Source organism: Mastigoproctus giganteus, chromosome 5 (assembly GCF_048544385.1).
Source record: "Mastigoproctus giganteus isolate SK-2022 chromosome 5, ASM4854438v1, whole genome shotgun sequence".
In the NCBI taxonomy this organism is placed as follows: Eukaryota; Metazoa; Arthropoda; class Arachnida; order Uropygi; family Thelyphonidae; genus Mastigoproctus; species Mastigoproctus giganteus.
Genome location: NC_143579.1, coordinates 127,260,299 through 127,273,223, shown reverse-complemented (window position 1 = coordinate 127,273,223; position 12,925 = coordinate 127,260,299). Strand labels below are relative to the sequence as shown.

The 12,925-nt window shown below is 38.7% G+C and overlaps 1 protein-coding gene across 1 annotated transcript in view; it reads left to right on the top strand.

Annotated features, from left to right (window-relative positions):
* The first annotated feature begins 205 nt into the window (after nucleotides 1-205).
* The window catches only part of Nop56 (Nop56 ribonucleoprotein), a 106,631-nt gene continuing 93,911 nt past the window's right edge, over nucleotides 206-12,925 (top strand). Inside the window, exon 1 of the mRNA XM_090374194.1 lies at nucleotides 206-290. Within this exon, the coding sequence (XP_090230320.1) occupies nucleotides 288-290 (3 nt within the window). The 5' untranslated portion in view covers nucleotides 206-287. The remainder of the gene's footprint in view (nucleotides 291-12,925) is intronic.

Below are 12,925 nucleotides of genomic sequence, written 5' to 3'. Positions count from 1 at the left end.
ACTTGTAAAATTTAGCATTGTTTTAGTTTTAAAATAATTTTTAAAATAATGCTAAATGTTATTTCTATTAGCGTCATTTTCGCAATTCTACAAATTAGCCTTAATTGTGCGCTGTTTAAAAATTTAATTTTATGATTGTTTCTTTATCCCACGTTCTCTTAATAAGAGTTTCCGTTTCCGTTTCCGCCTGGTTTTCACCGCGTTGGTGCGCATGGTAGTACACCATATTGGATACGTTATGGTCCTCGTGTGTTGTGTTATATATATATGTACAGTCTAAAACAATCATGGTAAGTGCATTTTTTTTTCTATCTGTACAGAAGTACTGTTAATTTGGGAGGAATTGTTTTAAATGTAGAAATACCCTTTTGTTTGTAAAGTACCTGCAATACCGTAATTTTCTGTACTTCGTTTGCCATTTTGTGATAGAATACAGTTTGAACTGTGCACTGTGAAACTACATAAATTGGGGAAAGCATTAACCAAACGTAGCCAAAAGCAACGTAAATTTGATGTGAAATGAATTATTCTTTTATTGCATAGAAAGTCACCACGCGTACCTTCACTTCATAAGCAGTATTGCTTCCTAAGAATTGGTTAATTATTTGTAATGAGTGCCTTTTTCAGATATATATATATATATATATCCAATATTTTAAATTAAATAAAACATAAGCCAGTAGTATGGCAAAAACTGTAGAACGAAAATTAACATAAAAATAACCCAAATAAACAAACGAACGAAAAAAAAGAATAGACATAATAGTAGCCCGATAACCCTTGTATAATTTTGAGTTTTAAATCCGATTAATAAAAACTATACAAATTTTAGGATAATGCCAATTATATAATAATTTAGCGGTACCCCCCCCCCCCCCGAGAGGTACCAGTTCCGAAAGACGTGAAATATCACAAAAAGAGGGTTAAAGGAACTACCAAACGATAACAAAATAAATTAAAATAAATATAGACTTACCATTATAATTTAATTAATGTTAATATTTAATAAAATTCAATGATAGTATATATATATATATATTCTTTTTTATATCTGAAAAAGGAAGCATATAATTTTCGAAACTATTCTAATCCATGGTCTACATGTTTTCCCCCATAGCTATATGTGACCCTCTTAGCATTCTATATGCAAATATATACATCAATCTAAATGTATTAGGCCTCACCAAATGCCTCTGGCATTATATGTTTCCCACCTCACACAAAAGCCTCTGGCTTCCTTGCAGCTTTATGGCAAATACAATACTATTATTATAAGTTTTAGATAAACAAAGTGGATGGACTGTAAAGTGGCAACTAAGGTTTAAAATTAATAAATCCAAGGTATTGCATTTGGGTAGCACCAAATGCAAGTTTGAGAAGGAAAAGAAAAATCCTCGAGATATATGAATATTCTGACTGACTTGAAATTCTCTGACCATTGATGTACAGTAACTTTGCTAGCACGGACAAAGAGTTTATTATCTTATTGAATAATACAATTGCTAAGGCACATCTGGAATACTGCAATGCAGGTTTGGAAACCTCGTTTTCAGAAGGACATTTCAAGTCACTTGGGAGGATGCAGAGAACAACAAAATTAGTTTGGACCACAAAATTATATCCTTACAAAGAAAGACAGGTTTCTGCAAATTTACCTCTTTGGAAACTAGGCATCTATGTGGTGACTTAATTGAATTGTATAAAGCCATATAATGGTGAACTAAATGAAAATGGCAGCTTTATGCTTTCTCAGATGACACACTAGGGGACAAAAATTGAAAAAGGTAGTAACAGAATAATGTATGGAAATATGCATTCAGCCAAAAAGAGTAATTGATTGTTGTAATAAACTACTACCACCTAGTGTTATGGAAGTGGGTAGTTTAAATTAAAAAAAAAAGTTTAACTGAAGTTTAACATACACAAATGCAATGTGCTGCACACGGGTAGCAGTAACCACTGAAAAAATGTACCAACTGTGTAGTACTACACTCAGGGTAGTGAAGAATGAAAAAGACCTATGGGTAATTGTGCAGGCAGCCATTAAGTTTTCTGAGCAGTTCATGAGGCCTTGTCAATGATATACAGGGATTTTACTAGCAGGGGATAAGGTAGTGATTATCCTTTTGTATAAGGCAGTCACTTTTTTGTTACCCTTCTCCTTCCTCTATCACCTGATGGAAACATCTCACCCGAGGATACCTTCACTGTTGTCCTCAAGGCTTATTCTATCCCACTCTTTTCTCCCCCTAAACTATATAATTTTCCTACTCTTTTTTTTTTTTTTTTTTTTTTTTTTTGTGGTCTGTCAAGAAGCTCGGGGACACTGGCAGAGACCAGCCAGAGATTTTGGGACTGCCTGGATCCCTCCCAGAGGCTAGTGGTGGGCAACATGAAGTCCCATTTCAGGGGCCCTGCAGCGAAATCCAGATGACAGCACAACCCAAAAGTATATTTCATAAAACACACTACTCACACTTCTGGCTTTCACAGAGTACTGTTTTACTGCATTGAGGATGCGGCGCAGCTGTCGGTAACCACCACAAGTGCCCCCAACCCAAACACTATGCCACTGTGTATGGTCGACCACACGTTGAGTACTCCATACAGGTCCGGAGGCCTCATTTTAGGAAGCGCCTAGAGTTGCTAGAGCGAGTACAAAGAAGGATAACAATATTGGTGCAGAGAACAAAGGGTTGCTCTTATCAAGAAAGGTTTAAGTTCTGGAAATTGAGTGTCTGGAGATAGGCACCTGCAAGGTAATCTGATTAAGGTGTATAAAGCCTTGAATGGTTTGAGCATGCTCAATGCTGATGCGATTCTTCCTCTTGCTCAGATTACAAACCTGATGATGAGGCATAAACTCAAATTGAGAAAAGAGTTGTAGAATAGATGTGTGGAAGTTTGCGTTTAACCAGCTGGTAGCTGATTGCTGGAACAGACTTCCATCTGTCATTGTGGCAGTTGATAGCCTAAATAAATTCAAGAAAGAACTGTGCAAACCTATGGAGCAAAAGGACTGGTGAAATGGAAAGTGTATTTTTTTTTTTTTTTTTTTTGTCTGATGCTGTGTAAGGTTGTTTTCTTGCATCATATGCTTTTATATATATATATATATATATATATATATGTATGAAAACTCCAAGCATGAGAGGTATTAGAACCTATAGTACTTAGTACCGTGCGTGGATTGAAGATTGAGAAGATAAAAGAAGGTATTTGTTGACATTAGACTTGACTTTTTGTACGTTGTGATTTTCAGGAAATATTTATGAAGTCAGGTTGTTCCAGAAAACAGAAATTGAAGGAATAAATGAGGAAGAAGAGAAAAGTTTTTGTGAGTTTGAAGTTGGATAGTAAGAGAATGCTGACTGGTTACAGGCACGTGTTTGGAATGGTTTGGAAGAGAGAGCGGGAATTATAGAAGCAATTCAGAAGAAAAGTGGCTGTGGAAGTAACTATAGAAAGGTATGCATTGGAAACAGAATGTCTCTGAGAAACAGAGTAGATAGACTTTGTAAGAGATGGGTTGTTAATTAACCTAACTACCCTCTTTTGAATGGAATCAAGAATCCTAGGCAAGGTTTTCGGCATACTGCCCCAGATGTGGGAAAAGTATTCTGTGGTAGGGCAGTTTGCAATTTTTACAAAGTGAACAGCTGTTTGAAAGAAAAGTAACACCGAGAGTGAAAGAGAAACACCCAGTTTTTTGGATGCAGAGGAAGCAATATTTGTGACATGCTTATGCCAAGCGAGATTAGAAGCAGTGCCGTCCCTAGGTGCGTACGGACCAGCATTTGCCTGGGACCTGAGAATGTAGGGCGTCCGAATTTCGATGATATTTTAATTTTTTTAAACATAAAAAATGGTTGTTTCTTAATATAATATTTTAATTATACAAAAAAAATCAATATTGTCTTATTTATGTTATAGTTAATTTATTTATTTTATAATTAGATGATCAAAGAAATAAATTTTTGCCTATTTTTATTATTTAAACCTAAATTTAAAACAACAAAAACCCACCATAATGCAAATTCACATTAAACTTTGCTTTGCTCTGAATGTGATGCCATATGCCCTAGAATGAGATAGAAGATACGTGTGTGCTGATGCAGTATGTTACAAGTTGTGCAACCTGTTCTAAAGCACAGTACTGTCTGTTGGTGAGTGGAACATATTGCGGCACCTTGGCAATGGGACAAAACCATTTTGCAGAAGGGTAAGGTAAAGAGGCACTTGACTGAGAAGTATATATGATGCGTACTGAAAAGAGTTAGGATAAAGCTTCAACTTATGGAAAATTCACTAAATGTAAGAGGTTAGTGCATCATGTTTGTACTTGGTGAATTACAGAAAATGGCAAAACGATTGTTTTTATTATATCTCGTATTGTGAATACCTGAAGTAACGAGTTGCCTGATATTGCACTACCTTGAACAAGTAATGCTTCACCAGTGGAGAAGCCTATTGTTACTATTCTCGGTGTATACCACCACCCGCACAGCATTTCAAGGCTGTTTAGCCTCTCATTGGTGGTGTTGCCATAGTGACAACCCACTTGTCACAATTGCAACCCCAGAGTACAGTACCTACCCACCAAAGAGAGGCCAGACAGCCTTGAAGTGGCCGTCTGGTTGGTGGTGGTATCTACTGAGTGGAGAAGACTAACACTAGTCTTCTCCACTGGTATAGCGTCACTTATGACGTAGCTGAGTGGTCAGGAGCGAGAGTGCATAGCACGCGTTCTTTGAGTGGACCGGGGGTTCAAGCCCGTGACTACTAAATACGATAAATATATTTGTATTGACGATTTATTGTAAACTCTACTGACTTGGTTGTTGTGCCGGAGTATAAATAGGAAATTGAGGTAGTGCAATATTAGGCAACTCATTGTGTAGTCACAATATGAGATATGATAAAAACAATGCCATTTTGCCATTTTCGGTAATTCACTACATACAAACATGATTGGTGGAAGTTTGTTCCACCAATCAACCACTAATGCACTAACCTGTTACATTTAGGACATGTACTTGTATGTACCTTAAAGATGAAGTTTAATTGTACCTCGTAGTTTTATCATCATCATCAGCTGTTTTCAATCCACTGCAGGATTAAGGCCTCTCCAGCAATTTTCCGGTTTCTTCTGTTTTGTGCAATGGCCATCCATTTATTACCCATTAACTCGTGAATTTCATCTGTCCATCTCAGTTGTTGTCTTCCAGATTTTCTTTTAGCTCCTCTTGGTTACCATTCTGTTATTTTCTTAGTCCATTTGTCATCATGTCTTCAACCTATGTGTCCTGCCCAAGTCCATTTCAGTTCTTTAGTTTTGATAAGAATGTCATTTACTTGAGTTTGCTGTCTAATTGATCTGTTTCTCTTCTTATCCAACAGTCCTAATATAATTTGCTCCATTCTTTGCTGTGTAGTTTCTGCTTCTCTTCCATTCTTTTGGCGAGTGCCCGAGTTTCAATTCCATAAGTCATGGTAGGGATTCTACATTGGTTCATTATTTTACGTTTCAGACAAACTGGGATTTTGCTCTTCAGTATGTGATTATTTCCTGAATGCTATCCATCCCCAAAATTTATTCTTCTCTTGACTTCCAGTCAGTTATTTATAATTATTACAGCTAATGATATGCCCAAGATAAGTATATGAATCCACCATTTCAATTTCTGCCTCTTCAATGATTATATCTATTTCTGTGGCATACTTGTTCATTATTACTTTTGTTTTAATCATATTCATCTTTAGTCTGAAATTGTTACCGACTCTGCATAACTGAATAAGATTTCCCTCCAATTCTTCAGGATCATGGTTTACGATTGCAATGGCGTCTGCAAATCGTAAATGGTTTAGTTACTCTCCATTCACATTGACTCCTTTCTCGACCAAGCGAATCTTCTGAGAGCTTCTTCAAGGGCAGCAGTAAGCAACTTCGAAGATAGTCTCCTTGTCGAACTTTTGTCTCAATTTTAAATTTGCTACTTGCTTTGTTTAGTTGAATAAACGAGGTAGCTGTCTCATATTTTTTTCAAAATCATAATGTATGCGATTTCTGTGGCTTGTCTTTTCATTGCCTTATGCTGTTTGGAGTCAAATGCCTATTCATAATCTACAAATGCCAAGCATAATGGTGTTTTTATATTCATTTGCTTTCTCCATTAGCTGTGATATTACCTGAAGGTGATCCATAGTTGAGAATCCTGTCCTAAACTCAGCTAGCTCGCTTTTTTGCTTGATTCTCATCAAGCGTTCTTTCTAATATGTTAGTAATGACCCCTTTTGAACAACTTGTAGATGTGAGACAGCAAGCTAATTGCTCTATAATTTCCAATGCTGATTTACTTCCTTTCTTATGCAGGAAAATTACCATTGCATTATTCCACTCCTTAGGCATGATGCCTTTCGTAATGTATTTTGCAAAGAGGTATGCCAGTTTCTATATCAATTCAGTCATTATTATGAATTAAGAATTTGCAGATAAAGGAACCACTGGGTGACAGTGATCACAGTGTACTGATGTGGGATTTACTTAAAGATGTAACTACCATCAAAAGTAAAGGGGAGGGTTTTCATAAAGGTGACTACAGTGGTCTCAGACAGTTTTTAAATTCTATACAGTGGGATTAACTGATGATGATATTAACGGTGAATTCTAAATGTGAAGCCTTCAGGGACTTAATCTTGGAGGCTACTAGGCTTTTCATACCAACTAAGAAATGACGTTCAAGGTTCAGGCCTGAATGGATGTCAGACGAATTAATGAGGCTCGTGGGAGAAGAAAAATGCATGGGATGCATATAAATTATCAGGCGACACAGAAGCCTGCTGCAGATATAAGCTAGTCTGTAATCAAGTCACAAAGGAGGTTAGGCAGGCAAAGGGAGATTACGAGAAATCTTTGGCAAAGGATGCAACGAAAAACAGCAAAGAGTTCTTTCTTATGTAAATTCTAGAAGGAAGGGGTTCAATCAGATTAGTCCACTTAACATAGAAGGTTTGACTATTGATGATCCTGCTCAAGTAGCTGATAAACTGAATGAGTATTTTGCATCTACATTCACACATGAGGAGTTATTCCAGGAGGGGAATGCCAGAAGTTTATCAAGCTCTAACAGGGAGCTAAGTGATTTTGTAATTACTGAGAGCAAAGAGGGAGAAGAAATTGTTGAAGTTAAACACAAAAAAGGCACCTGAGGCAGATGGAATCTATCCAGTTATACTGAAGAAGGCAGCAAGGGAAGTAAGCGAACCATTAGCCATAATTATGAGAGCATCCTTAGAGTCAAGGGAGGTCCCAATGGATTGCAGATGTGAAAATGTATCTCCAATTCACAAAGAGGGTGCAAAGGGTGACACAAATAATTATAGACATGTTAATTTATCTTCTGTTCTGGTGAAAATAATGAAGTCACTGGTTATAGAGGTGATACAGGATCACCTAAACAAGACTGCAGTAATAGTTCTGACAGAGCATGGGTTTGTTAAGGGGAAGTCTTATCTGACCAGTTTGATTGGATACTATGATGTGGTCACAAAGGAACTTGATGCAAAAAATAATTTTGATGTCATGTACTGTACTTGCATTTCAGCAAATCTTTTGATACTGTTTCGCATGGAATACTGCCGTACAAATTGGAGTTGTATGGCATTAAGGGCAAGTTCCTGCAGTGGATAAAGGGATGGTTGAGTGGGATCAGAGTGGTAATAAATGGACACTGCTGTATATGGACTAATGTTATTAGTGGAGTACCCCAGGGTTCGGTGGTGGGCCCATTGTTGTTTTGTGTATTTATCAATGAAATTGATGAAGGTATATCAGGCTTATTGTCAAAGTTTGCAGATGATATAAAGGTTGGTAGGGTTGTTAATGACAGTAAAGACAGTGTGCTACTGCATCAGGATCTAGAAAAGTTGGGTAGATGGGCTGAGAAGTGGCTACTGAAGTTTAACATTGACAAATGCAAAGTACTACATATGGGGAGCAGTAACCCACATACCAACTGTGTGGTACTAAACTCAGGGAAGTGGAGAATGAAAAATACCTGGAGATAATCGTGCAGTCAGATATGAAGTTCTCTGAGCAGTGCAGGTTGGCTGCCAGAGCAGGTCATGGAGTTGTGTCAATGATATATAGGAATTTTGCTAGCAGAGACAAGGAGTTGATTATCCCTTTGTGTAAGGCAATGGCCAGGCCACACCTTGAGTACTGCGGACAGGCCGGAGGCCTCATTTTAGGAAGGATGTAGAGTTGCTGGAACAAGTACAGAGAAAGGCAACAACATTTGTGAGAGGAACAAAGAGGTGTGCTTACGAAGAAAGGCTTAAGTTGCAGCATCTGGAGACTAGGCACCTATGAGGTGATCGGATTGAGGTGTATAAGGCCTTGACTAGTTAGAACAGGCTGAATGCTGATGGTATACTTTCGCTTTCTCAGATTAAGAGCCTGAGGGGGACAGATTTTAATTGAGGAAAAACAGTTATAGGATAATGTGTGGAAGTTTGCCTTAAGCCCAATGGATCAACTTGTAGATCCATTGGGCTTAAGGCAAACAGATGGAAGTCTGTTTCAGCAATCAGTTGATTGCTGGAACAGACTTCCATCTATTGTTGTGGAAGTTGATAGCTTAAATAAATTTAAGGCTGAACTAGGCAGACATTTGTAGTGACTGGATGGGTGAAGTGGGAATGTCTTTTTTTTTTTTTTTTTTTGGCTGATGCTGTATAAGCTTCCTTTCTTGCATCATGTATCTCAACTAATGCTAATTTCTCTTTTTCCTGATTTTAACAATTCTATAGTAACTTGATCTTCACCTGGAGCTTTTCGATTCTCCATTTTCTTCAATGCATGTGTTGCTTATTTGTGATCCCATCTTCCTCACTGTTGGCACCATTCCCTTGCTCCTTATTAGCATTAGCAAAGGCACATGATGCAAGAAAGCAAGCTTATATAACATCAGCCAAAAAAAAAAAGCCCTTATTTCACCCATCCACTCGCTCCAAATGTTTGTCAAGTTCTGCCTGGAAGCTTTCAACTTCTACGACAGATGGAAGTTTGTTCCACCAATCAACCACCTGCTGGCTAAAGGCAAACTTCTTTCCTCAGTTTGAATTTCCGTCTTTCCTCAATTTTAATTATGCCCTCTCAGGCGATTATTCTGAGCAAGAGGAAGAATTCCATCTGCATTGAGCATGCTCAAACCATTCAAGGCTTTATACAAAACCTCAATCAGATCACCTCGCAGGTGCCTAGTCTCCAGACACTGTAATTTACAAAACTTAAGCCTTTCTTCGTAAGAGCAACCCCTTTATTCCATTCACTAATCTTGTTGCCCTTCTCTGTTCTCGTTCCAACAGCTCTACATCCTTCTTAAAATGAGGCCTCCAGACCTGTATACAGTACTCAAGGTGTGGCCTGACCATTTCCTTATACAAGGGGATAATCACCTCCTTATCCCTGCTAGAAAATTCCTGTATATCATTGACAAGTCACCATGAGCTACTCTTCCATACCGTCTGCACTGCTCAGAAAACTTCATATCTGCCTGCATAATTACCCCCAGGTCCTTTTCATTTTCTACCACTGTCAGTGTGGTACCACAGAGTTGATACGTTACTCTGGGATTACTGCTTCCCATATGTTAGTACTTTACATTTGTCAATGTTAAACTTCATTTGCCATCTGCCCAACTTTTCTAGATCTTGTTTCAGCAATGTACTGTCATTAACAACCCTGCCAACCTTTGTATCATCTGCAAACTTGGACATTAAGCTTGATATAACCATCATCAATATCATTTATAAATACAGAAAACAACAATGGAACCAATAGTGAACCCTGAGGGATTCTACGAAGAGCAGTGTTCATTGATTACCAATCTCTGTCTTCTCCCACTCAACCATCCCTTTATCCATAGCAGCAATTTGCCTCCAATGCCACACTGCTCTAATTTGTGCAGCTATCTTCCTGGTGCAACTGTATCAAAGGCTTTTCTAAGATCCAAATATATGATATCAAAGTTATTCTTTGCATCCAGTTCCTTTGTCACTACATCATAGTATCCAATCAAATTAGTCAGACAATACGTTCCCTTAACAAACCCATGTGTGTCCGAGCTATAACTGAAGTCTTGTCTAGATAATCCTGCAATGCTTTTTTAACCAGTGTCTCCATTAATTTCCCTGGAACAGAAGTTAAACTAACAGGTCTGTAATTACCTGTGTCTCCCTTTGATCCTCATTTGTGGATTGGGGTCACATTTGCACATCTCTATTCGAATGGTACCTCTGAGTCCAGGGAAGCTCTCATCATTATGGTCAAGGGGTTGCTTACTTCCTTTGCCGCCTCCTTTAATGTAACTGGATAGATTCCATCCACCCCAGGTGTCCTCCTTGTGTTTAGCTTCAACAATTTCTCCTCCACTTTACTTTCAGTTATTACAAGATTATCTAGCTTACTGCCAGAGTTGAATACACCTCTGGCATTCTCCTCCCTGAATAACTTCTCATGTGAATGTCAATGCAAAATATTCATTTAGTTTGTTAGCTACCTGAGCAGGATCATCAACAGTTGAACCATCGATATCAAGTGGACCAATCTGATTCATCCCCTTCCTTCTAGAGTTTACATAAGTAAAGATCTCTTTGCTGGTTTTCTTTGCATCATTTACCAAAGATTCCTCGTAATCTGCCTTCACCTGCCTAACCTCCTTTGTAACTTGGTTACAGACCAGCTTAATATAAGTTCACATGTGACTGTGTCACATGTGAACTTATATTCCTTTCTTACATCATGTATCTCAACTAATGCTAATTTCTCTTTTTCCTAATTTTAGCAATTCTATAGTAACTTGATCTTCACCTGGAGCTTTTCGATTCTCCATTTTCTTCAATGCATGTGTTGCTTATTTGTGATCCCATCTTCCTCACTGTTGACATCCATCTGACAACCATTTAGGCTTAAATCTTGAACAATATTTCTTTGTTGGTATGAAAATCCTAGTAGCTTCCAAGATTAATTCTTTGAATGCTTCCCATTTTGGATTTGCTGTTGGTAACATCATCAGTTGGTTCCACCGTATAGAATTTAAATACTGTCTTAGACCGCCGTAGTCACCTTTACGAAAGCAAAAACCCTTCCCTTTAACCTTGATGGTAGTTACCTCTTTGAGTAAATCACACTTCAGCACACTGTGATCATTGCCACCTAGTGATTCCTGTATTTGAAGATTCTTGATGCATGAAGAATCACTACTGATAATCAGATCAAGAATATTATTCCCTCTAGTTGCCTGCTGAACATGCTGCTGTAGAAAACAATCATCTAATAAATCCACAAAAGCCTTGCTAGTGTGTGTGACCAACCCACAAATTCCAGTCAATATCCGGGAAATTAAAATCCCCCATTATAAGACACACTAATTTACTGACCCACTCGATTTCTCTGCACAATTGCTCATTATACTCGTACACGTTGTACTCCTCACATTCCAGTTCTGTACTGCTTTTGTCTGTTTGGCACCATGTCTCTGATATCCCAACAATATCTGCCTTTGATGTCCTGACTAGCACTTCAAGCTCATCGAATTTATAACTATACTCCTAGCATTGGTGTACATGCAAGTATACATGCACCTGTTTCTACTCTTAGTTACCCTAACACAGCCCATGTATTTACTTGTTCCACTATGACTCCCGGCAGTCCTGGAAATTCCTATTGCCTTGCTTTCCAGTCTGCTGCTCAATTGCATTTCAGTAGAAGAAGTGCAAGAATCACTTTTACCTCTGCCAGCCGATACTGTTAATCTATTAGTCCGTGTATCCCCCCCTTGCTAGCAGTTTTCTGACCCACCTAACTCTGCCTCGATAGCATCAGAAAATATTCTTGCACCCTTTCTATTTAAGTGTATCCTATCCCCGTAGAAGCAGTCTCTCCTGTTAACAAGCACAGACCAGGCTGAGAAAAATTCTACCCCTTGAGCCTTGAACAATCTCTCCAGAATCAAATTAATTGAGAAACCTCTCATCATGTACTCCTTCCTATCGTGTCTGGGCAGAATTGCAGACACTTTCAAATTCAACCCTTACTCACGACTTTTTTTCAGCATTGTGTTGTACTTGTTAAGTAATTCTGCCGGTCTCCTACTCTTAATATCATTAGTGCCAATGTGTGCCCTTAAAGGATGATATCTGCCCTCTAACGTCATTAACCTTTGCCCCTGGCAGCCCATTTTGCACAATATGTTCCCTGTTTCCCTGACAGTCAAGTCACCTACAACTAGTTCCTTTGGGACCAGTGCATTCTGCCTTGGGGGTTGCTGCTGTGTTGTGGGTGCCTCCGTAGCCAGGTGGGAAGGAGCAGCAGTGCGTAGCACATGCTTCTTGATTATACCAGGGATCGAGCCTGTCACTACCAAATAGGGAGGATGCGGAAAGGTCAGGGAATGACCGTCGCATATTCCCGGAGCAATATGGCCTTAGTTGCTAATGCTCCTAAAAACCAAATAACAAACAAACAAACAAGCTGTGTTGCATGATGTTCAAGTGCAAGCTTCTGGCATTGATGTGTGGCAGCTGAGAGCTTGATGGGCCTCTCAGTTTAAATCCTTCGAGGGCATCTACCCTGTCCTTCAAGCTCTCATAAGTCCATAACAATGCCGAGTTGGTGCCAGATTTCCTTGCACTCCTTACATCGTGCATTTCCTTGCACTCCAGATTTCCTTGCACTCCTTACACACAAAGACATTCCCCTTGGCAATATCATGTCCTGTTCCTGATTGCTCCACAAAAGCAGTGCATTTCAATAGACTGTGATTGAAAGACAACTGCCCCTGCCCCTCAATTCTTCCCTGAGCCACAGCACTTCCACTAGTTTGAGCCTTTTGCTTTACTGCTCTGGTCTGAATTATGATTT